Source organism: Cololabis saira, chromosome 18, assembly GCF_033807715.1.
Source record: "Cololabis saira isolate AMF1-May2022 chromosome 18, fColSai1.1, whole genome shotgun sequence".
In the NCBI taxonomy this organism is placed as follows: domain Eukaryota; kingdom Metazoa; phylum Chordata; class Actinopteri; order Beloniformes; family Belonidae; genus Cololabis; species Cololabis saira.
In genome coordinates this window covers 22,583,027-22,609,667 of record NC_084604.1, presented here as the reverse complement: position 1 = coordinate 22,609,667, position 26,641 = coordinate 22,583,027, and the positions used below count along the sequence as shown (strand labels likewise).

General features: G+C 40.4%; 1 protein-coding gene across 1 annotated transcript in view; it reads right to left on the bottom strand.

The window, feature by feature from the left end:
- The window catches only part of afg1lb (AFG1 like ATPase b), a 42,503-nt gene that overhangs the window by 12,562 nt on the left and 3,300 nt on the right, over positions 1-26,641 (bottom strand). Inside the window, exons 3-9 of the mRNA XM_061706953.1 lie at positions 23,636-23,687; positions 23,417-23,518; positions 23,041-23,168; positions 17,524-17,623; positions 14,854-14,912; positions 2,802-2,884; positions 2,039-2,109 (exon numbers count right to left, since the gene is read on the bottom strand). Of these exons, the coding sequence (XP_061562937.1) occupies positions 2,039-2,109; positions 2,802-2,884; positions 14,854-14,912; positions 17,524-17,623; positions 23,041-23,168; positions 23,417-23,518; positions 23,636-23,687 (595 nt within the window). The remainder of the gene's footprint in view (positions 1-2,038; positions 2,110-2,801; positions 2,885-14,853; positions 14,913-17,523; positions 17,624-23,040; positions 23,169-23,416; positions 23,519-23,635; positions 23,688-26,641) is intronic.

Sequence of the window (26,641 nt, the reverse complement as noted above, 5' to 3'; positions counted from 1 at the left end):
CTGGGACTGGCAGCACAAAGCTGTAAAACATCTCGAAACAGACACACCCCAGAAAAAAAAGGGGAGTGAAGATGAGTGGAGGCCATACTGTGCTGATTTTGATCTAATCATGTGGTTTGTGGGTCAAAGACGTGACGCTTACTTTTTCTGTCCGATGGAACTTTTTACCTAATAATAAACATAAAAATGAATAAAAAATATAACATGTATGTCTAATACGTTCCTTCTACATGTGCCCACTCTTATTTTATTTAAACATGTTGGTTATTGGTCATTTTATGCCATCTGAAGTGTGAAAACATCATGTGGGGTGACCGTCCGGCCTTGACTTCTGTTTGGACAACTGGTTTTAAATCACATTAAAACAATTTAAAAATAATGCTTTCCCTATTGGGCATACTTTCAAACTTGTTTTAGATTTAATGACAAAGTTATGGAACATTTGTACACACATTTCAATCATAATACACAAACTAATCTTGTCCGAATATGTTCATTGTCTGAATTATCATCTGGGGTGACCATGAAAAAAATACAATTGAGGGACTTTTATATTGACAATCATCTCAAAGAGGATGTTGCATCAGCCAGTTACTCCATGAGGGTCCCAGAGAGACAACCTGCAGGTCAGTAGTCTCTCTCTCCTTTACAAATAAATCCTCTTTCTAACTGCTGCAGTGTATACGTCACATTTTGATATCATGTGGGGTGACCACCCTAAAACTGTAAATAATTTGTTTTATTTGCAAATCTATATTTTGAAGGTAAATGTGTTAGTGATATGTGGTGAGAAGTAGCTAGCTTAGATCATATAGCTAACTGTTAGCCTTTTATATTTGGTTAAACTTGAAAGCATCATGTGGGGTGACCACCTGTCATGTGGGGTAACCAACAAATGGCAATTTTGTATCAAATTCAAAATTGAATGTCTATCAGTTTTGGTTCAAATATAAATTATTGGTATAGCATGCATAAGTGGATACACCTTGTACACATTTTAAATCAGTTTTATGAATTTTAGAGTAAGTAAGAGGGTGACACTGCCATTATGGATAGAATGTATTTAAAAATGGTGAAAGAAAAATGAAAGGAAAAATGTGTCTATCTTTCTTGAACAGTTAATTTAATTACTGATACCTATTAAAATATAAATTTTGTTATGGAAATCTATTAATTTTGAGATAAATGGTCGCCCCAAATGACGGTTTAAAGGTTTAAAAACACTAAAATACCTTTGTTTGAAGTTTTCACATACATGTATGTGTACACTACATTTCAAATGTTTGGAAAATGGCCAAAAATATCTTTATTTTAAGTATTTTAAAAATGGGCTACTCAAAGGCCTTATACGTCTTTGACCCTTGTACTTTTGTTTGAGAATATATTGTTGCTGATTATCTGCTGTTATGTTACTGTTATCAGGGTTTTGTCGTTTTTTGTGTAAAAATTTAAAAAATCCTTACTTGAGGAGTGAGCAAGCCGCTTCTTTTCACCAGACAGGGTGGGGTTTCTCCGGCCGGACGTAGTGCCTGGAAGGATCACGTTATTCGGCCAGATCCTCCCCACCCCATCTGGCGCCTCGGCATGTATAGCCCACTGTTGCATGTTTTTGTGAGGGTAGCTCACATTAGCTACCCAAGGGAACACGGTGAGAACATGCAAACTCCACACAGAAAGGCCAACCCCACCCAGGGTGTGGGCACTGAAGTCATGGGGGAACTAACACGCACTTCAGCGCCCACAACGTCCCCGGCGGGAATTGAACCCAGGACCTTCTTGCTGTGAGACGGCTTCACAAGTTTTCTGAAGTTTTAATTCTTTAAAGCTGTTAAAAGTTAAAAGAAAAAGAAATTCTACTTCATCCTATATTCTACTTTTAAAATCAAAAATGTGCAACAAAATATTATCACGCAACATTAAGTTGAAGAAGACTGAGGGAATGTAGTTTAAACTGTAATTTCACGTAAATCTTTGCGTAAATTTCAGCAAATCAAACTAAAAAGTGGACAGGGTTGGAGTTGAGCTTGAATTTCCTTACCAGCCTTTTGTCTCAGTGCCAACTCCTCAAACAGAGCATCCAAGTAGGCCTCCGCTCCAGGCTCCCCTGTGCTAAACAACACCCACAGGCAACAAAACAGAAAACCACAGGATATGAAATTAATAATGCTGAAGTGGCCACATCAAACGGTGGCAGCAAACCCAGTACGGGTGTGGGGGGTATATAGCTTTTCACTCCATCAGCGAAATAAACAGGATGTTAGGCTCTAAATACAAGCATTAGGTTGTGAATGCATGTCAACATGAGACTGTGAAGGGTGTGTGTTTCTGCCTGTTTATGCGCTTGTGTTTTAACTCTGTGTAAAAGTGTGTGGTGTGCTCTATTTATATACAGTGAAAGGGCAAAAGCACTTGTGTGGCTGTGTGTGTGTGTGCTTGCTCCTAACAGGGTATATGCACTGAGAAAAATACCAAACTAGCTTTTAGGGCTCTGCCATTTCATCATGTACTATTGATTCCTTTTTCACTCTTTTCATGGCTCTCTCAAGGTAATGCAGCTCTTTATAAACCCCCCTGCTTGCTTCTGCTCATTTATGCATGTGTTTGCCTTTTCTTTCCGTCCTTTAAATGAAGAAAAAAACAAATCAAATTGCATGATGTGTGCAAACATTTCCTGTTTGAATGTTTATGTGCAGGTCAATGTCAGGTCTTTAACAGACCTCTGCAACACATCTGAGCTGATCTACACTGTAAACAGAGGAGAAGATTGAATAAATGATACGGTGTGTGTTTGTGTCTCTCACAGGTAGTAGAGTTTTCCTGCTGCGGGCTTGTCCAGCCTCCTGTAGTCGATCCCAGAGTCCAGGCAGATGGTGTGGCAGTATTGCTGTGTTCAGAAACACAAACAGAGCATAGTGCGTACAGACAAATTAACTTTTCAAAAAACGACAAAATTTTGCTTAAGAGCGGGGTTGAATTTTTCCTAAATTATGTAAAAAAAAAAAAAACAAAACAACAAAAAAAGTAACCCCCCCTAAAAAAAACCAACCTGAACAACTATGAAAGATGTCATTTGTGAAAGTTTTTCCTGGAATAAGTTCAAATCATTACATTGTTCTCTCTGAAATTATACAGTTTCTGCTTTTTTGTTATTTTGTTTTGATATTTAGTATATATCATATGATCTTTCTTTTCTTTTAATTTTATTTAATTTTTATAGGTTATATATGATATGATATTGTGAGGAAGGGACAGGACTAAATAAGCGTTCTGCTTCCTCCTGTTCCCTCTCGAACACATTGTTTTGCTGTGTGTTTTATTTTTGAATGAGACTGTTAAATTGTTTTGCTTTTTTTTAATATTTTGATGCTTTTAATGTGATTGGGTTTTGTTGTGTTCGAGACAAAGCCAATAAAATAAAAAAAAAATAAAAATAAAAAAAATTAAAAAAAAAGTATTTTTATGGAAATCATACGCTCCGATGCCGCCACTTCACACACGTCATCACACTTAGATCTTGAGTTATGTGCTGTCCACTATACTTTGTTAGATGTCATCAGAAGTCACATACATATTTTCAGACTGGATCCTGACTGTTATAAAATTGATACCAATATTTAATACTGATACCAATATACAGTTGTATGAAAAAGTGTTTGCCTCCTTCCTGATTTCTTTGCACGTTTGTCACACTTAAATGTTTCAGATCATCAAAACACATTTAAATATTAGACAAAGATAACACAAGTAAACACAAAATGCAGTTTTTAAATGAAGGTTTTTATTATTAAGGGGGAAAAAAATCCAAACCTGCATAGCCCTGTGTGAAAAAGTGATTGTCCCCCCTGTTAAAACATAAATTATCTGTGGTTTATCACATCTTTGGAAAGCTGATTTCAATTTCTCTAGCCACACCCAGGCCTGATTACTGCCACACCTGTTCTGACCAAAAGATCCTCAAAAGCTAGACATCATGCTGCGATCCAAAGACATTCAGGAACAAAAGAAAAACAAAGTAATTGAGATCTATCAGTCTGGAAAAGGTTGCAAAGCCATTTCTAAAGCTTTGGGACTCCAGCGAACCACAGTGAGGGCCATTATCAGTGGTGAACCTTCCCAGGAGTGGCCGGCCGACCAAGATTACCCCAAGAGCGCAGCGACGCCTCATCCAAAAGGTCACAAAAGACCCCAGAACAACATCCAACGAACTGCAGGCCTTACTTGCCTCAATTAAGGTCATTGTTCATGACTCCACCATAAGATAGAGACTGGGCAAAAATGGCCTGCAGGGCAGAGTTCCAAGACCAAAACCACTGCTGAGCAAAAAGAACATAAAGGCTCGTCTCGGTTTTTCCAGAAAACATCTTTATGATCTCCAAGACTTTTGGGGAAAATACTCTGTGGACTGACGAGACAAAAGTTGAACTTTTTGGAAGGTGTATGTCCCATTACATGTGGCGTAAAAGTAACACAGCATTTCAGAAAAGGAACATCCTAGCAACAGTAAAATATGGTGGTGGTAGTGTGATGGTCTGGGGCTGTTTTGCTGCTTCAGGACCTGGAAGACTTGCTGTGGTAAATGGAACCATGAATTCTGCTGTCTACCAAAACATCCTGAAGGAGAATGTCCGGCCATCTGTTCATGACTTCAAGCTGAAGCGCACTTTGGTTCTGCAGTAGGACAATGATCCAAAACACACCAGCAAGTCCGCCTCTGAATGGCTTAAGAAAAACAAAATGAAGACTTTGGAGTGGCCTAGTCAAAGTCCCGACCGGAATCAGATTGAGATGCTGTGGCATGACCTTAAAAAGGCGGTTCATGCTCGAAAACCCTCCAATGTGGCTGAATTACAACAATTCTGCAAAGATGAGTGGACCAAAATTCCTCCACCGCTCTGTAAAAGACTAATTTCTGCAAACTCTTGATTGCAGTTGTTGCTGCTAAGGGGCCCAACCAATTATTAGGTTTAGGGGGCAATCACTTTTTCACACAGGGCCATGTAGGTTTGGATTTTTCTTTCCCCTTAATAATAAAAACCTTCATTTAAAAACTGCATTTTGTGTTATCTGTGTCTAATATTTAAATTTGTTTGATGATCTGAAACATTTAAGTGTGGCAAACATCCAAAAAAATAAATCAGGAAGGGGGCAAACACCTTTTCACACAACTGTATAGTGGCTTAAAAATTTCATTATATACACTCATATACACATTTCAGCTGTTATGTTTCCACCCAGAAAACCGTTTGTTCCTCATGGCAAGCAAGGAGAAACGCCCCTCATCCCATTGGAGAGGTGCCCCAAGGCTTGGTGCTTGGGCCCCATATCTTTGCCATGTTCACCACCTCCCTGGGGCAGAATGTCGACTCATATGGTTTCTCATACCACTGCTATGCAGATGATACTTTAACTATCATTCAAGCCACCTAGCCCCACAATGTCTGGATGAATCTCAGTTTGTCTCTCTGACCATCTTCAACTTAACTCATCTAAGACTGAAGTTCTGCCTATCCCTATATATCATTATGTCTATCATTTGACTATGATCGCTCCTACCAGGGTTACAAAAAATCCTGGGTTATAAAAAAAAAAAATTAAAAAATAAATCTTTCTCTAACAACATTGCCTCTGTTTCCCGGTCGTACCTTACCTGACTTTAATATACCACTCAGTTCTCAACTCTGTATAAAGTTCGTGGAGTTCCAAAATTTGTTGCCCAAGACTATTTGCAGAGTGTCCTCTATGCAATGTCAACACACCTAACAGGGTTAATGGGTGTTTTTCCAAGTTTTATTTTTAATTTATTAATTTAATTCTTACATGTAGCATAATGTAACACTATTGGCTATTGATGGTGAAAATAACACCAGCTGATTAGCAAAACAAAAGGATATGAAATAAACTCATGCCTATTTGCCCCTTTCAGGTAGTGGTAATGCATAAAATAAAGTACTTATTTATAAAAGACATGGTTTAAAGCCCCTCTATGTAGTAATATAACTTCTGACCACTTGAAGGTTATACCACTGCTGTGTTTTAAAGTTTTGTATGGTAGTTTGTGTTTAACTAAAAAAAAAAAAAGTCAAGGTTTAGATTTTTGGTGTAAATGCTTTTTGGTTTTCGAATATGTGTTTTTGGTCTGCATCATTACTAGCAATTACTGGCAATCCTGAAAAAATTCGATAACTACAGCATATTCTAAGCTTCAGCTTAATGTTGCATGAAAAGTCTTTGTTATGAGTTTGTGGAGATTCTTGAATTCTTTTGCTTTTTGGGGGGGATTTGTTGTTTATTTCTTCATGATACAAGTCACTTCCGCGCCACCAGCTTTATAAAACATTTTTGACTGAATTCTTTTCAATACTCATACATATGGGCACTATATGAGAGCTTGGTGATGCTGCATCCTTCTCACCAAAGATTAGGAGAGAAAAGGCAAATGCTGTATGAACAAATGAAATGATGAAACAACGGAGAAAGCAGCAGGCATCTTACGGCCCTGTGACAGCAATCAGATACTGTGTCACCTTTTTCATGGTTTATTAAGCTGCACTATTGTTCTGCAGCTATTCAAGTGCATTCCAGCTGGGGTGAAGCATTGATGCAGAGTTCAAACTTTTCCGGAGAGTGTAAAACGTCAACAGGATTCATGTCAGAGAGTGCAGCGCAAACTATAATCATCATCTCCACTATTCTATCAAAGAAAAGAGGGGAATTGCATATCATTCCATGCCAGCCATCAACGGCTGACTGAGTATTCAACGACAGCTCCATTAAATTATGAAATCAGTGAATTTCTGCCACTGGCCTTCTTAAGCTGCAGGATAATTAGTAATCATCACAAAGCAAGGGGACGGAAATACTCTATTCTTCTCTGCTGTCAACTTTTTATCTCCGTGTCCGCTCACACAAATGGGGTTTCCACTCTGAGCCAATTGGCTGAATCAGACTTAATAACAACCTGACAAACTCGCCCTCCCCAACGCACAGAAAGGAGGTGTCATTTCATCAACCTTCTGTGACCTCACCATCCGGTAAATAGCCCTTCCAAAAAGAAAAAAAAAAAAAAAACCCAACTTGTCACTGTTGCCGCCACATCATTACAATCTCAGTTTGTCTTTTCTCCTGCCACAATCTACCCCCTCTCTTTATGAACAGTGTCTACCTACAGTAAAGACGGCTGATGGAGCTACAAATAAGAGAGGGGGAAAGAAGGCGGAATGGAAACACAATCAGAGATGATGATTTCATTGGTTATTTATAATCAGATGAGACTGAGGCCTCGCGGCTCATTACTTGATTATCCATCTTGAGGGGATTGTCAAGTTCTTACTCCTTCAAGATTTTCTCCACCTACACATTGTGGTCTTTCAGCAGCACCCCCCCACCCACCATCATCATCATACTCCTCACAGTCAGAAGATTCAATTTCTAGTCAGTCTACTTTGCAACTTCCAGTTTCATCTCAAACTGTCCCTTTAGTTTCATCTGTAATTCCTGCTGTATAGTTTATGACAGGAGTGTGTTGTTTTCAGACTGTTTGACAACGTACTGATCTGCTCATCAATAATCGTGATAATAGAATTTTTGCTATGTTTTGTGATTTTCACACAAAATAAAGAATACAATGGCAGTGCTTTGAGTTGTGGGAAAGTTTGCAGTCCGTTAATGCCTGCCTTTTTTCTGCGTTATTTTTCAAGCTGAAATGCTTTATGAGATGACAAAACAAACCAAAAAAATAAAAAACAAGCTACTTGAAAAGTTCAGCGTTACAAGGTCACAAAGTCAATTTCCCTTATCAGGTTTATTTTAATCATCATGAGTCTGATTGGTCAAGTTTTTCATCCAATAATGTGAAAGAGACTCGAAAGCTGTATAGAAACAGTGAATCTGTAAAGTTTCACCAACTCAAATGAAAAAGAGATGCGACACCCATAAAAATCAGAGACTCTTTAGAACAAAGTCATCCAAACACATCTATATCCAATAACATCACTCTCTGAGTTGTCTGTTGCTCTCTCTAGACAGCCATTTAGCATTAAAAAAAAAAAAACAAACAAAAAAAATAACCTCTACTTTCCCCTGCACCCGCTCTCTCCACACCATATCTTTCTCCGTCCTTTACTCCTCAAAAAGTTGCTTTTGAGTTTTTCAAAGAGCGCGGTGCCATTGAGCTGCAACAAAAGCCAAGAATAGCTGACTATCGGGCCCTGATGAGGTCCACTCCCTCATTACCCAGCAGCAGAAAACATTTGATGCTTTTTTTTGGGGGGGGGGGGGTGCCTGGAGAATTGACCAGGCCTCAAAGAAATGCAGGGTGGGAATGCTGAAAAAGAGACGAAGGGGGGAGAGAGAGGGTGAGGGGTGTGGAGGGGAAAGGTTGTCGTTCATTCAGCCATGTGTGTCTTACAGCCTTGTGTGGAGGGACAGAAGAAAAGTGGGAGGGGGACAGGGTAGAGGGGTCGAAAGAGAGATGGGGAGAAAAGAGAGAATGCTTAAAACACTGCCTTTATGCTGGCAAGTTCTGGATGACTCTTCTGACATCAAAGTGTTTTCACTAACTGGAGAGCTGTTGTGTGAGTGTGTGTGTGTATGTGTGCGCACTTGTGTGTGAGAGAATGAGAGAGTGAGAGAGCAAGTAAGGAGTGTATCTGGTGATTTTATTCATTCCTCTGCAGTCTAGGGGGTACATGACAATGTGAACACCCTAATTACACTTAATGATCTATTCCCTTAAAGTGTGACCGCTTTGGGTGAGCCATGGATTGTTTTGCAGGGTCGTTCTCACAACCTCCCCCTGCCTGGCTGCTACTCTTGGGGAAACATGCTTTAAGTTGCAGGCTCCACCTTTTGTGATCCAGGACCCCAACTGGACCCCCCACCCTCAACCTCTTGAGTTTTGTTCGCCCAAAACTGAACCAAACTGATAATCAGACTGTGGTTTCTACACCTGGCCAGCAGAGGCTCTGCATGTTCTAGCATCAATAGTAACACCGAGCAAAGATGTGATAAATGGGCTTTGTTTTTGACCGCATGAAGAGCGCTATATAAGGCCACGTTTACACGTAGCCGGGTATTTACAAAAACGGATATTTTCCCCTCTACGTTTTCAAAAATATCCTCGTTTACACGGACACGCATGAAAACGCTGTTAACGTCATGCCAGCCAATCAGAATCCTGGAAAAAACATCAACAAATGACACGTGTAACTTCCAGTTAAGGCTGATTTATGGTTCTTCGTTACACCAACGCAGAGCTTACGGCGTAGGGTATGCGGCGACGCACACCGTACGGCGCACATCGCCGCGTACCCTACGCCGTCGGCTCTGCGTCGATTTAACACGGGACCATAATTCAGGCTTTACTTCCAAGACGGAACGAGAGTCTGAGAGAATTTAAAACAGGTAAAATAAAATAAAATATTGACGGTGGCCAAACACATTGTAAACACAGGTCGCACTCATGACGCTGCTGGTGACGTTTCTGTCGCATAATGTGACGTAAATCTCCGTTTTCCTCCGTTTTCTCTGTTTACAAGCAAACGTGAAAACTGAGTTTTTGAAAATCTCCACTTTGGCCGAAGTTTTCAGAAATGATCGTTTTTGGGGGCTTTGACCTCCGTTTTTGTGTAAACGAACGGCCAAAACGCATGAAAACGCCTCTGTTTTTGCCCCGTGTAAACGGGGCCTTATTGTATTTATTATACATCTAGCAAGTATTAAATACTAAATCTTAAATGAGAGTGTACTAATAGAAAAGGTACATATGTGCAAATTAAAGTTTAATTAATTAAAATTGGCTGTGTTAGGGAGAATAGGTGTTTTCAGAAGAGATGAGAGTTCAAGAGATATTTGAAGGCAAAGAGGGACATCTGTGCTCAGATAGCACATTTCTGGATTCTTTCTGGATTGATACAGCCTTGTGCAAAGGGTTGATGTTTCATCATGGCATTTCTGAGAGGAATGCAGTGATCAATAAAGAGCACAAAAATTTCAAGCAAGATTCAGTGACTCATATTTGGCTTGACCAGGGGTCGCCAACCCGCGGCTCTAGAGCCGCATGCGGCTCTTTAGCGCCGCCCTAGTGGCTCCTGGAGCTTTTTCAGAAATGTTTGACCTTTTTTTTTTCCTTTTTTCTTCTTTCTTTCCTTTTCTCAACATTTTGACTTTTTTTCTCGACATTTCGACTTTTTTCTCAAAATTTCAACTTTTTTCTCGACATTTCGACTTTTTTCTCAAAATGTTGACTTTTTTCTCGACATTTCTACCTTTTTCTCGACATTTTGACTTTTTTCTCAAAGTGCATAATGAAAAAATGTTTGTTTTTTTTTTCAGTTATGACTAATATAGAGACATGCAGCATGTGTTACCTTCATTCTAAGGCTTATACAAGACTTTTAATTTTTTGCGGCTCCAGACATATTTGTTTTTGGTGTTTTTGATCCAATATGGCTCTTTCAACATTTTGGGTTGCCGACCCCTGGGCTTGACCAACCATGGGCAGCCACTGCAGTCCTTTTTGGTTGATAATACGCCAGATGCACCACCAAGATCTGAACCATCTGTGGGGGGTTTCACTGTGCAAGCAGTGGTCAAGACAAGAAAGATAGTCCGGTTCCTTCATCGAACTATGGATATGCTAGAGAGACAAGTTTAAATTTGTGCTGAAACTTTGGGCACAGCTTGTGAGAATGACAGTTACAGCTGGGGTGTACCATCTGCATGGTAATAAATATGCAAGGCGTCATGCAAGAGTCTGACCAGGTCCAAAAAGGTGCATTTCTAAGAGAAGGGGTCCCGGTACTGAGCCTTGGGGCATTCAGGTGGAGCAGCAAAGGGGCAGATGATTGTCTAGGCCATGACATCTTAAGAAGAACACTCAGTGAGGGAGGTATAGTCTAAACCAAGAGTGTACCATGGCTAAAATGCCATTTTCAGAAAGCAGGATGCCATGGCTTACAGTAATAAAAGCTGTGGAGGGGTCGGGGAAGATGAAAACTGAGGGCCGTGCTGCAGCTCTACTTTGCATATTTCTATGTCACAGTCAGCACAGGTGAGTCTGAAATCTGTTTAAAAAAATGCTTTTCTGAGTAATGCACATAAAAAGACTTACTGCCTCTACTACATTAATAACAGGGACCACCGTCTTACAGACAAAATTCCAGTCCCATTCTTCATAGAAAGAGGAATGTGCATACTGAATGAAGTCCACGGACAAGTAAGGTTGTCACACTAATAGCTTAGCAACTTTCTGACCACATTGAGCTGCATAGACACTTTCTTTAAAACACACACCACCAAAGCCTTGTGAACACAGAAACAACATCCCTGTGACTCTGCGTTGTGCTCCTGTGAACCACTTTTATAAATAAATGAATGAAGTTTCAAGATGATGAACACTTCACTTCTGAATGCCCATGTTTGATCACACTCAGCGGACCTGTGAACCTACATATAATAGAGCATCAGTTAGGCAAACTAGGCCAAGGTAACTGGATCAATGAAAAATTAAGTGAAAATAAGGACCCATACTTTTCATACCTCTTAAGCTCAAAGAGGGGGAAATAGATTTGTGGTGTATTAACTGCTCGGGTTCAAGAGGTGAGATTTGCCCTTGAGGCATACAGCAAGTATCCTGGCTCTGCCCTTAAATGCACTGGAAGACAATAATGGTCAATAAATATAGGCATTTATTTGATTTGAACCAGCAGGCCTTTATGCCCTTCCAACACAGTGTTTCTCACCAAAGTCTTCACTGAAGGACCACATCCTCCTCATTCTTCAATTGATTTACTCTTTTATTCCGTCTTTCTTTATATATATATTTTTAATCTCCTCACCACCTGCACAGCAGAATGCATTCATTAACAATGATGACACACAAAAACAGGCAGGAAAGTGTATCAAAGGAAGGGTTAAAAAGAGCAGGAAACTCAGAGATACTCCAAGTTGCCTCAGGGTTGTTGTCATCTTTTTCCTCCCCTTTTTCCTCCCGCAACGACAATTGAACAAGTGAAGGGAAAAATAAAGTCACTATTCTGCTGCGAAATTACAGACCCTGACCTCGGGTGAGTAAAGCCAGCGAGCAGAACAAGATGATGAAAGAATAAAGAGTGAAGATGGAAGGGTGGAGACACTGGATGGCTGATGAAAAGTGGAGTGCTCACGAGAGAGAAAAGGTGTCATAGTTACAATACTGGCAGTGTCCATTAAAAAAAAAAAAAAAAAGGAAAAAAAAAAAAAAAGACTGTACTTTAAAATTTTGGGCTTTGCCATGGCTACAAAAAAAAAGGAAACGTAATAATTGGATGCTGTTAAAGTGATGGAACCTACAAAGATAATTAAAAAAATGAGAAATCACAAATTACTGAATGGATAAAAAGAAAAGCTTTATGCTGCCCATATTTGCTATGGGAATCCACTTAAAATGTATTTTCCTTAATGATTTATTTTCCTTAATATTGAGAAAGTCGATGTTTTTGAAAGGCGGGTTAATGCGGAAAAAAAGGGATTCCAACTAAGTAGAAGTCAACGGCTAAATAAAGACATCAGCTCAGGCGGGCAGTTGTGCTGGATTAACCTCTACCACTGCAGCTCAGGTGATAAGGAGGAGAGGTCAGAGGCTGTTTTCACGCGTTAAAACACTCATTCTTTTCTAGGATCGCTATAGAAACACACTCTGGTCTGCACACGCAAGAGTGATCTGCATCCAAGACTGCTGCTCCCTGCAAGCATTAATTTAATCTATTATGGGTCAGCTAGTTAGCTATGTCACCTCACTAAAGCACGCCTTAACTTTGCAGAGAAGGCCACCATAGAGAATGAAGTGAACCCCCTGAGATGAAAGAAAAAAACAAAACAAAACAATACAACCCTGAAAACCAGATGGCTTCACAAAGGAGAACATGGTACCCTGAAAGAAAGGAGGTAGTACAGGGCAGAGAGGGACAACAGCCATTCAAGACCTTGATGAGGGTGGATTAGAGAGGGCAAGGGTGCTCCTGGGATGGCGGGTGGGGAGCATGGTAGTTACAAGACTCTTCCACACTTGTAATGCATTTGCATTTTTGCACGCGAGTTTAAAGTTACGGGTTTTTGATGATGAATCCGTTCACGGGCTTGTCACTGCACATCAACGCCGCTCGGTGTGTTGTGATTCCAACACTTATCAAAGGAATAATAACCGTGCAGAATCTTAAAATTCTTATATCCAGTGATGGAATTCTGGGGCAAAAACTTTATTAAAATGTTGTATGTTCTGGCCTATACATGCAGAAATGACTGCAAAAATAAAGGAATTACTAATAAATAGCCCAAAACACTTTACCTTCTATTATGCATTTTATTTTATATTATAATGACTATTAAAAGTTGTACACACACACACACACACACACACACACACACACACACACACACACAAATTATATTAGGGTCAGTTCATTTGCTAGGGTACATTACAAAGTCTCTGTAGTCTCTGCTAAGAACTCATAAACCCCTGCCCTTAAAGTTGTTTTCCTCTTCATGGCCAACAAATATAAATACAACTTGAGGAACCGAACTGGGAATATAATAACACTTTTTTTTCATAAATCAAGTCAGTAAGAGGAAATATGCCCAATATTTACTGGATGTCCACGAGTTTTTCAGTGACCGGGGAGTTCAAGCACATGAATAGTCTAGTAAGTGCCTTGCAGATTAAACTGTAAATGACATCCCTGAAGGACGTTCTTTTTTGCTTCAATTAAACAAATCCACTTTTGAAAAAAATTCAAGAGCATATGTCTTTGGAACAAAACAGAAACGGTTAGTTGCTCAACAGCTGCAACGTTTAAAGAGCAGCTTTGAGGACTACCATGACTTGGTTGATTGAGATTCTACCCCAGCATGTTAAACAGATAATGCTCATATCAAAATGAATGCATGCTTCTTAAAACCTGCATTACATTTAATTGACAAAAGGGGTTTACATTGGTGATAAAAAGAAACCACATTAGACAGAAGTCTTGGGAAAATGTATATTTGTCTTGATCTGTAACTTTAAAAACATTATGTTGGCAAGTCTTCTTTTTCAAAGCAGGGTTTAATTTTTGTTAATTATGGTCCTAATTAGAGTAAAAGCCATGCTTGAGTGGAGCTATGAGTCCTGTAACTGAAAACTTCCTATTCACTGAGTACACATGGCTTCAGCAGATATCAGCCAGAGCCAACTCTTGCTTGTAAAGCACAATTTCAGCTGATGGATTAAGAGTATCCTTAACAAAACTGCAGAAAGGGAACCCAAAATGTTCATACTAGTATATATGCACGCACGCATGCGCACAAACACAGTCACCCACACATGTTTAGTGTGTGAGCCCTATATTCACAGTTCATTTTCCATCATCTGGTGTTTCAAATGTTGCTTTTTTAGCTTCTGATTTGAAAAAAAAAAAAAAAGATTTACACTTACAATTTTGACTAAATACCAATAAAAGGTGCAAGAATGCTGCCGCCCTCTGCTACAAAATGCATGACAACAAATTATTATCCCATTATTAATGATCATGATCACTCCAAACACATAAATTATCATCTAAGATGCACACAGGATAATTGGTACAACCTGTTTAAATTGCAAAGTAGATTTCTTTTTTGCTAGAAATGACTAACTGCTGCTTTGCTTCTCTCTTCATACACACACACAAATATATATATATATATATATATATACACACATACACATACACACACACACACACATATATATGCACATATATATGCACACACAGCGGGACACATGCAGGTGTGTGTAGGAGTGTGACAAACAAATGAATAAATTAACACCACAAAAGAGTGGGGTGACTTTATTTCTACCTTCAGCACGTCGATGAAAGGTAGGAAGGTGTCTCTCTGAAGTCCATTTTTGTACAGATCTGAAAGAGGAGGGGAGGGCCTGTATTAGAGATGCTGTTTAGCCTCCTAATAATGTCATTCCCTCGCCACAGATTGGCAGATAAAGTGGCTATTGATAAACGGCAGGATGGGTGGGGAGGCACGACAAAGAGAACTAGCGACCAGGGGAGGAAAAATGGATTTCTGCACCGGCAGCGGCGGCAACATAAAATTCATTACATTCCCAAACAATGGTGGCGAGAGAAAGGACCATCGCCTTTTCAGCACAGACAATGTCCACAGCGGCTCGCTGAATAGAGGTTTCAATTAGCTCGGCTGGAACAAATTACATTTGAAGTAGCATCCCTGATGGACAGATAAAACAGATAGGGATTCACACACAACCAGGGCACAAAGACGCACGTAGACACGCACACAGCAAGGCTTAACGAATGCATACAAATATTGATGTTTAGGCTTCAGCTTATTACAGTAGTGCCAAGATACAAATAAACCTCACTTTATAACTCCCTGTAGTGTAATGAAGTGCTACAAATCACATATGACTACGGTATTTCTAAGGTTGTGGCATTAGAGATCAATATTTAGGGAAGCAAATTCATTACCTTCATGGTTTAGAGTTTTTTTCTCAAAAGATCAATACCACTCATATCTGCATCGCAGATATGATGTGTGTTGAAATTATTAATCATTCTTCGACAATGTGTTAATTAGTGAGCTTTAAAGATGCATACTAGTGGATTTGATATTCTTATTTGCAAAAGAGCTAAAAAGCTTCTCCTCAAATCTCAAACTATTGAGGGAAAGAGCAACATGTCTCTTCCGAAAAATATCATCAGATATAATGGATCTTTTATTACCTTTTAATAGACTCAAATTATGAAACTGTGACTAAAATTTCCTTGATAAACGTAGGCTGGATCTTTTCAATTACAATGCTGGTGATCCAAAGGGATAAAAAGGGCACCATTTGTCCACATCTAACCCTTTTCTATCACAATAAACTCCATCAGGACTGAAAAACAAAACACTAGACGATTGAGCACAAAAATATCCCTATATTCCCCCTCTAAACACATCTAGAGCTTTTTGATACCTGCATCTCCACATCAATAAAGAGGGAAAATGTATGCCTTTCATGCAGAGTTGTCTCTTATGGCTTTGAGTGTTCCATTAACCTTGTAATTAATACCAAGTAGGCTCTCTATCAACTTTGCCTGGTCTGACGCTTTGTTCTTAATAGCTAGTAAATATCAGAGGCGCACGTCTTTGTCTGCCAGAGCCATCTTGCTGCCAGCCACTTCACTTAAGGCTTTGACACATCAACATCTTCGCCGAGAAAGAAAGGCGTCAGGTAGCTCATGTTGCATTTATTTCCGCCTTGATCAACAACCTTGCTACTTCTTTCTCCATCTTGGCTCCACTGGCAGCAAATGCAACATCAAAGCGTGTTAAAAGACCGCAAAACCCGAGGTGCATAAAGTGTTGCTGCTGTTAATTGCTGTAAGAAGGGAGCAGTTGGTGTGGTCTTTGTAATAATTAATTGATTTACTTTAAAGCCAAGCATGTTTGGATTAAAGGATGAGGTAAATACAGAAAATGGAGGTTATGTTGAAGAGGAGAATCGAGTTGGCATTGGGACATTGATTGGATCATTGCAAAACCTTGCTTATTTTCTTGCTCAGACATTCTGTTGTAAATTTGATGGTGTGTTTGAGGTCATTTTTCTGCTGCGTTAACAAATCTTGCCCAAGCTTAGGTGTGTGAAAGTTGGCCTCAGACTTTACCTCTATAAAACATTGATATGGAGAGGAGTTCAAGGTTGGTTCAATGACTGCAAGGTGCCCAGGTAGTGTGACTCTTAACAAATTATCACCTCTTCACCAGCGTCAGCTGGTATTAGGTTTCCTTACTGATATGTTTGGTTCTCCAAGCCTGGTGTGGTGATTTACGGCCAATCATCTCTAATCTATCAGAAGTACATTGTTCAAGAAGTGTTTTCAGATGCCATTTTGTAAACCTGGGGCAGTTTTCCCACTACAGAGAATGGTCATTCTTTAAAGTCGTTCTGACTGATCACACTCATATTATGATTGCAGATTTATTTCCTGATGTTGTCTTTCAGGGTGACGAAACTCTCATTCTTGGGGTATGGGAGGCAGTAAATGTGTCCAACAGAAAACACCAGAACTCTCCAGCCACTGGAACACCTATCAGGAGATTTTGGACTGATGTTTTAGACTTCCTGTCACAATCCTCAAAACACCAAGGACAGGAAGATCTGGTGAAAGAATTGTGCCCCATCCGTCCAGTCGTGCTACTGACGTAGCTAATCAACCAACCCACGCATTACTTTATGCTTTTATTTTCTTTACTCTGACACCAAGAGATACATAAATGCCACCAGCATTGGTGTAACTCTTGTTTGCATTGACAAAGCAATTTTTCTTTTTTCATGAGGATGTTAACTAAACCATCTTATGCACTGGAAAATAAGCTGCAATCATTGTATGTTGAGTTACTTTAACATTTAAAATATTGAATATTAGATGTTGCAACCATTTATTTTGGTGAAGAAACCTCTAAACAGTAATATATATATCATTAAAATAAATGAAGTGCTGATCATACCATCAGGGGGTCTGTTGGAGGTGGCCACCACCACCACTCCGGTTTTGAACAGCGTCTCAAACAGTTGCTTCAGGATCATGGCATCAGCAATGTCAGTCACCTGATAGGAGAGAAGTAGAGAAGCAGAGAGCCACGTTCAGGCACAATATGATATACCTTTTGTTGCCACACGTGTGTGTGTGTGAGAGAGAGAGAAAGAGAGACTGTGTCTGAGGTCAAATTGAACCATCAACACTCCATGTTGATTAGTGTCATTCAGGTGTGCTCATTCAGTCCTTTTTGTCTGGTCATGGCCATTCAACCACACCCACACATCCACACACATACACAGTCCTTCCCCTGAACCTCTCCAATCGACTGGAAATGGTCATGAAGCCGCGTTTTGGGAAGAAAAGGAGCTGAGGGGAGGCAGCAGATTTAGGTTGATCAACTGAGCAGATGTGAGAATGACTGGATGTGAGTATTTAAAAAAAACAAATGGGAGGACAAAAATAATGAAAACTGAGTGATGTCAGTCAGTGTGAGGTTATAATAGCAGACAAAGCCTCCATCAAAGAAAACCTCATAAAAGGCATTTAAGAATGTGCACATGTGTTGTGTGAACTATACACAAGGCCATACCAAATTTTAAAACATGAATCCAATTCAACTGCTGCCTTTTTCAACTACATCATTTCCATGAGTTTACAATGAACAAAGGTCGATGAAAACATTGACACAAGGACGTTTATGAGTCGCTGGCTGTTAAATGAAGAGCTCTGACCTTTCCGTTAGTAATCCAGTGCTCTCACTTTTGTTCTTATTCTCTCATCTCTCCCTCTTCCACCTATGTTGTGCTTTTGAACATCCATAAAAAGGGAAAAATCATGTTACAGTGTGATGCACAGTCAGGGCCGATCCTAGCCATGCTGGCGCCTTAGGTGAAGATTTTCTCCCCTGTTGCACCCCCCAAAGCCGCCAGCCAGAATATATGGATAGCGACTATCATACATGGCATAATAGTTTAATTTGTCCTCAAACAAAAAAATCAAATAAAATACAATTAAAAAAAAAAAATGCAACAAAATGTTACAGTGCATCTTGGAAAAAAGGTTCCATATTCAAATACAGAAAACAATCCATTATAGACACAGAATAAATAGAATACAAAAGTTCTACTTACAGCGCAGGTTTAACTAAAGTGATTACAAAGTCAGTTCTACTGACAACAAATATGTGTTGCTTCAAAAACATACAGTAAAAAGGTACAGTTGGTTAGTGACAGTCTTTTCAAAGTATTTGTTTCTCTGTAAACAATGTGCAAAAACAAAAGCATAGAGGACGAGTAGTTTTTCAAGCCTATGATGCATATTTAAAATCAGATATGTCAGGACTTTCTTGCACCAAAGGAAACCATGACACCATCAATAATCCCAGCATAGAAACCTCACAATTAATGCTTATTTGTGCAAGTCAACAGAGATGCTGGAGACATGGTGTATTCCAGGTAGGTTTTGATCAACTGTGATATGGAGAAGCTCGCCTCTGCAGAAGTGACTACAATAGTGTTATAATTCTGAAGGACACCTGCATATTAGGATAAACTCCCTTTATTTTCCTCTCTTATAAGAGTTTTAGGTAAATCTGGGAAACGCGTGTAGCTTCTGGGTCCTCCCATTTGACTTTATGATATTTCAAAGTTTCTGGCTTAGACTCACTTCTTCTCCCCCCGCATGATCGCACCACTGTACTAAGACTGCCCTCTACAGCCTCTTGAGGGGATGAGGGTTGGGAGACTCATGGATTCTTCTGCCACAAGGAAAATATCATTTTATTAGGGTTGTGTTCTCCCTTGCAACACCCTGGATTATGGTTTAAAATCAGGGCTGCAGTCCAAAATGAAAAATATTTTGATCATTTTATATCTTTGACCATAGATCCCTCAATCTTTCCACCAAGACAACCAATCAGTCCATTTTTTATTTTTTCCTAAGTAGGATATGACGATGGGTCCTCCTCTGCAGCAACATGTTCTGGTCTCTCTTCCTTTTGTCACCTGGTGTGATGATAATCTTCTGGACCTGAATGATTCTTAAACCAAAGCACCAATAGTAGACTTCAGGCACAACAAAACTAAATGTATATTTAGCATCATACACCACAAAGAAGTGGAACTTGTTGAAAACAATAAATACTTGGGAACTGAGTTTGATGCAAAGCTAAAAGAAAGAAGATAAAAAACACAGAAGCCACTGTCAACATCGGAAAGCAGAAGATTAATCTATTGTGAAGGCTGAACACATTCACTCCCAGTAAGAAGGTCATACAAGTTTTTTTATAGTTCATTTATCAAACGTCTTTGAACATTTTCTTTTATTTGGTGATTTAGTGGTCTGTTAGTAAGGAACAGCCTGAATGGCATTGTTAAAGTGTGCTCAAAAATTATTGGTTTACAGGCCTGGCCTCGCTCTGGGTGAGTCAGGTACTCCACTTAATTCCTACTACCTAGGTTCCCTAACATTAACTACATATTTAATCATATTGTCAACAGATATAACTAATTAATGTAACTACTGATTAAAAACAAAATGTAATTAATCAACACAGAAATATTAAAAAACAAACAAACACACACACATTCACACGCTATAAACATTTTAGGAGTCTGGAGAATAGAAATAATGATGCGATAAAGTTAAACTTAAATGTCTTTTCTCCCCTTCCAGAGGTTCAGGCCCCACCTTTATCAGCATGACTTAAGCCATTCTTGATATATTTGGTCTCAGAAAGTTCAGTTTGTATCTGTTGGTTTTTGAGAAATCAGTGTTTCAAAGTTATCTAGACACGTCCTTGAATGCAAAATCTTACTGCGTGCAACGAACAAGCAGCTGCCTGATACGTCTCCCTGCCCTCTTACCTACTTTCCTGCATGTAACAGGCTGCTCTGATGACATACCCACAACATATGCCTCCTTTCATACTCTGGAGAGTCTTCTGCTTTTGCATATTAGCCCCACTGCCCTTGCCAATACTTGATTAACATTTGTGTTAAAGCCCTGATTTTGCTGAGAAGAAGTGGCTAAGGGCATCAAATTAGAGTGCGCTCGCGGGTGATTGTGTGCGCACGTAATGAGAATCAACAGAAAGCCAAGGCTCCGCGTCTCTCTGAAGGGGCCCTGCGCTTCCTGCGACCACAGGATTTTATTTTCATTTCAAAAGAATCATTTAAAAATGACCTTTTATGCAGCGTGGATTTGTTTATTCATGTACCCTCAACATGGGCACAGTAGTGGGGGGTAATATTGATTTCTGGGTGAGTGTGTGTGTGTGGGGGGGGGGGGGGGTCGGACAGAGAATAGGTATCCACCCAAAGAGAAAGGTGGAGGGGACTGATGCAGCACTTGTGGAACACAAAAATTATGGCACGATCTCTGTCAGCCATTGCCTATATTAAAATGAGCATCCAATTACTCCAGCGTCCGTCAGTTTACAGCAGGCACACGGGTGCCAAATTAAACCCCTTTTGATGTTACACCTCTTTACCTACACAATCTATGAGCAATTTCACAGACGCTGTGCGGTGACTGAGGCCCTGAGACAATGACGCTCAAGCATTTTCTTCTCACTCTTCTTCCTTCTTTCTCACTCTCCTCTCGTCTTTCCATCTAGGACCTCTCAGCGGCGAGTATTCATTAGGGGGCCGAATGGGGGTCGTAAAAGGAACGAGGGGGGGCTACAAATTACTGATAATGGCAAGGCGCTAATGAAGAGAATGGAGAAATGTCATTAGCATTTAAGAGGATAAGATCCATCTGACCCGCCGCCGCCAGTCGCTTTCTAGCTCCACTCACTTAAGGAAGCAGAAGAGTGCGACTGATACCCAGAGCCTCATTTGCATGGTTGAGAGGAGAAGGATGCTGATTGGTATAGACCCGCAACCCCAACCCCCCCCCCCCCCCCCCCGTTAACTCTCCCAGCTTTGCAACCTACTGTTTATGCATCACAAACAACGCGCGCGCATGTCTACTTGTTTCCCCTCCATTTACCGGTAGCAACAGTCGACAAGCGAAAACAGCAAAGCTGGGGACGGCAAACAAAACAAATCAATGAGAACGCACAAACAGCGCCGCGGTTTCAAATGTGAAAGACGGCCAGATGAAAGGAACTGCTCTTGATCCTCACAGATGCAGAGAGAGTTATTATAGAGAGCAACTGCACCTTCGCTGACCTCCGACCTGCTGGCATTAACCGTAATGATATCGGTAAGAGGAGCGACATTGTGCTGCTAACAGATGTGTTTGGCTGGCTGATGAGAAAACACAGAAACGCACGTGTCCCTTTTTACGACAGTGAATGACTAACCACCTCACGGAGAACACTGAAAGCTTCGCTGGAAGCTCTCTCCTCCGACACCAAAGGACAGAATAATGAGAATTTCTGCATCACTAATGAGCGAGGGTGCTCTTCAGTGGTGTAAATCCAGCAGAAAAAAAAAAACTATCACCGACTTTGGGGTTCCGAAAGCGACAAGAGAAACAGTGGATTCAACCCTCTGATAATAACAATGAAGAAGTTACATAATTGTAGCGGTGAGATTACTACTTACAACTCAACTACATACTAAGAAGAATGTTTCACTCATACAGGAAGTCACTTCTGCTACATTCAAAAGAGGCCACTAGATGTCCCCAATCATACTGGATACACAGCGATTTTGAGCTGTGGACATATACAGTACAGTGATCGCACCCAGCTCTTAATTAGTGATACACTGATCACGATTTAAGCTGTGTTTTCTGCCTATAAATCAGTCTTTGTTATCAACAAAAGGGAGGAAAAAATAGAAATGTTGCTTTGCTTCATTCTGTTTTAATACATTTTCAGATATCTTATTTCCATCCACCCATTATTGATACAAACTTATCTGGGGTCGGGGGGATCTGCTGGAGCGAACGGCAGCATTACGCCCTGGTTGTTGTAGTCTGTAATAGTTATATCTGAGCCTCATGTATCTTTTATATTTCAGCGACTGTTGTTGATATTAAACCGTTTCTTTCTCCCCTTGTGCATTATTCAAACTGAATACATCAACTTTGTAGTTATTTCTCCTTACTTCTTTTAACAAACATCATGGAACTTTAAATATCTTAGAAAAAAGATAAAAGACATTTATATTTAATACACATCATGTCATATATTTGTCTATTACTGTTTGTAACTATTCTGGGTTCAGTGAGTGGAAAAAAAAAAAAAAAAAAAACTAATTCCCTGTCTGGCATGTTCATACTTGGCCAATAAAGCTTATTCTACTGTGCTGTATATGCATGTCGTAGCAGTAGTATTACATCTGGAGATATTAGTTGTTACATTTTCATTTTCTGGTGAGAAACTATTTTAACAAATATTTAGAAGTTAAAAGGACAAATACAATACAAAAACACACACAGTGTATGTGTATGTGTGTGTGTGTGTGTGTGTGTGTGTGTGTGTGTGTGTGTGTGTGTGTGTGTGTGTGTGTGTTATAATATACTAGCTCACCTGAAACTCATCAAAACACAAAAGGCAGGTCTCGTTGCTGATCTCCACGGCAACCGGTGATATGGGGTCATAGGTGAACATCTTCCCCAGCGTTCGTTTCGGCAGGCTTTGTTTCCTCCGATGGATCCCTTTAAAGCAGCAAACAAATCGTCAGGCACATTTTAGGGCACACCTGCATCGGCAACCCAAACCCAAAATTGACGCTGAATAAAAGGAGTAATTTCACCCGGATCTGTAATGCTAGACAATTACTGTGAAGTCTTCGGGACAAGCCGTGGCGATAAATATAGGACAGCAAGCAAATGATGAGTCAAACTAAATTCACTAAGTCATGAAAACTGGCCTTTGTGTTGCGGAGAAGGAAGATCGCTCTCACTTTTGTGGATGTCCAACATGAAACCGTTGAAGTGCACTCGCTTTTTACGACTCTGCTCCACGTGGGAGTAAAACAAATCCATGAGCATGGTCTTCCCTGTGCCTGATGGGTAACGTGCAACAAATTACAGAAAAAAGTTATTATGACAAGTGATGAAAAGATGAACATTTTTTGAAATTGTTATAGAAAAAGATGTTTTTTTTTAAACCACAATCTTACCAACATCCCCATAAATGTAGAAGCCCTTAGGTGGAGGTGCAATGGGCTCGTCCTTCAAAGGGAAAAAACATTACATCACAACAGCTGCTTGTAATTAAAGATAATATTCATCACATTGAAAATTGCTCATTATTGAAGACACAAAACATGAAACCTGGTGACTTACATAAACATTATATTCATTACCAAACATGTCTGAATCTTCATTTAATAAACAAAGTATGCTGAGGCATTAAGCCACCACGGCAGTGTGAGGTTTCACATCCTCCAGACTAGCCCACTGCAGGGGAGGAAGACAAAGGGGATCTAATCAACAAGACAAGCCAGGGTTCCCACGAAAGAAAAGCATCATCAGAGGAACAATGGGGGGATTTGTCAGACAAAACGGAGAGGACTGGATGAGGCTCCATATGAGATGGAGTGGACTTGTCTGTGCAGCCTGTTTAGCGGTGCTAATTGTGATACGGTACTGTTGCATTCAGGTGCTGCTGGAAGTCATTGTGCTGCCTGCCTCCTATTATCAAAAGGTCCTTGCTTAGAAAAAAAAATCGTCTGTGTGACCAAGCTGAGAATACAGAGCAAAGCCAAATATCACTAAAGAGGACCCCAACCGTGTAAACGCATGTGTCATCCGTTCCATCGTAATGAAAAACTGAAGAGTATTTATTGATAGATGGCTAAATTATATACCTTTTGTATGGAAACAAATTGTGGTTAGGTTTTCTCCATCTCTGTAACTGGACAGCACCAAATGGCTTTGAAATCAAATCCCTCGCTAAACAGAGAGGATTGTCCACTTCATATTTAATTTAGGAACCATTTCACGAGGATGATAGTGTCCACATGAGCTTGGTCTCCACAGCACAAGGAGCACTTGACTCTGATGAATATCGACAAAAGGCAAATTGAAAACGGAATTAAAAAACATAAACTTGTTGCCCATCCTCCCCCTTCTCCTCCCCTCCCTCCCTCCCTCTCTTCCCTCCCTCCTTCCCTCCCTCTGCCATCCACCGCCTGGGCTTGATGCAAAATACTGGAAGAACAACAAGCCTTTCCTGTCTGAGCTGGCATAACAGTGTGTGACTTCTCTCTGACTTCCCCAGCTGCCCTTTGGCATGTTGGGGTAATTGTCAATGGTGGCTGGTAGCCATTCTGCTACGGCAGAGTGGAGAAGGACAAGGCCATCCCTCAGCTACTTTGTCTTGCTGAGCTCTGTGGCCTAGTCTCACCTCCTGGTGGAAGATACAGACTGCCACATGAGTCGAAAGTTCACATGCAGGACATGCCCTCTTTGGCTTTAACATGACTCAAGCGAAAAACTACCTTTGAATATATTTATCCAGGGCCAGGACGTTATGATTCACATAATTGTGGTTATGCAAGTCACATTAACTTGAGCAACTGTCCTGCTTGGGGGCCACCATGTACAGGAGGACTCTATGTTGTAGGACTGACTTGAAGAGGGTGGTTCTCACCAAACAATAGCCCATTGTCAGCCAACCATCCGCAAAACCATGCCACATTGGGTCAATATTAAGTCAAGTGTACTCTCCTCACAGACTTGGTCAGTTAGTGAGGACAATAGCGGCATTTTCACAGAGAGAACACACATCGAAAGCACAGTGGTATGACCTGATTTAAACTGGAATAATTGCATAAGTACTCCAGTCAGTGTGTATGCGTGAGAGAGACAGGGCAAGAAATAAGGTGCAAAACGAGAGGGGTAGGTGGGGTGGTCTTTGGTGGTGTTGATAGCCTAACACCAAACAATTTGACAGAGTCCCAAATCAAAGCAAAAAGGACAAGAATGGCCCAAACAATAGGGATCCCCTCATTACTGCATAGGGATGGTGAGATAGTGAGAGGGCTGCTGGGACATGCCCAGCGGGAGGTCTGCCCTGCTGCCTTCCAAAATCTCTGCCTAACACCATGTGTCTGTGCCAGCCGACCAATGGGTTTTATCATCTAAAAAAAAAGAAAAAAAAAAAAAAAACCCTCCCACCACCAAATTTGAGACAGTCAGCTCCCCTGACCTAAAAACAACAACAACAGCCCCCTGCATTATACTGTTCCATAACTCGCAAACACAATAAACTTCCCAGACCCCTTCCCTCCCTTTGACCTGAACCCCATGGCCACCATCAGTGATGCAACTGGAGTACAGTGCAGTCGACTCTGAAGAATCCCGTCGTACGCTCGATGTCAGTGGGGCTTTAGACCACACGACGGGTCTGTTTTTGCTTTACAAATCCACACAGCTGAAAGTAAAACATGTGTCTGCTGCCTGTGCAACACTTTCTGCTTAAAATCCCAACAATAAAATTATATACACCACCATTTCTGGCACAAAGAAGTTCAGAAGTGGACAAATATTTCAACTGCCTCCTCACTATTCATCCATGCAATAGCTATCCCAACTTTATCCATGAATACGTGATACACCACAATATCAGAGACCTTTTGATATCAGATGACAGCGCTACCAGTGGTGAACACTAATGGTAACATACTAAGGGCCTGATTTAGTAAAGGTTTGCGTGCGTAAAAACGTGTGCAAACTTGACAGCACCCGCAAACCAAAGTGCCAGCTGATCTACTAACAGCGTGCAAAGAGGACTGCGCCTCTCAAATGAGCAAAATAGCACACGCTGTCATTTAGTACTTTTGCCCTGATGAATAATCAATATGGGGCGTACCCACCAGAAAGCGCTAAATACTGAGAGGGGAAAATGCAAATAGGTTCATTTACCACACGCAATGAGATTTACCAAGCCTGAAAGTTATTGCGGGGATTGTGATTGCGTCTGTATTTAATACGTTCGAAAGGAAGGTGCTAATCTGCCCAGCATTACGCACCGATGGCTGCTGTTATTGTGGCAAGGAGGCGACATCGCCAAAATCAAAGAATACGCAGAGAGAGGTCTTTATTCTGCTGCATGCTATTTTAAAAATGGTTGCACAAGTTTTATTAAAGGCCACTTTTTCTTTAGTTCTTCGCCTTATATC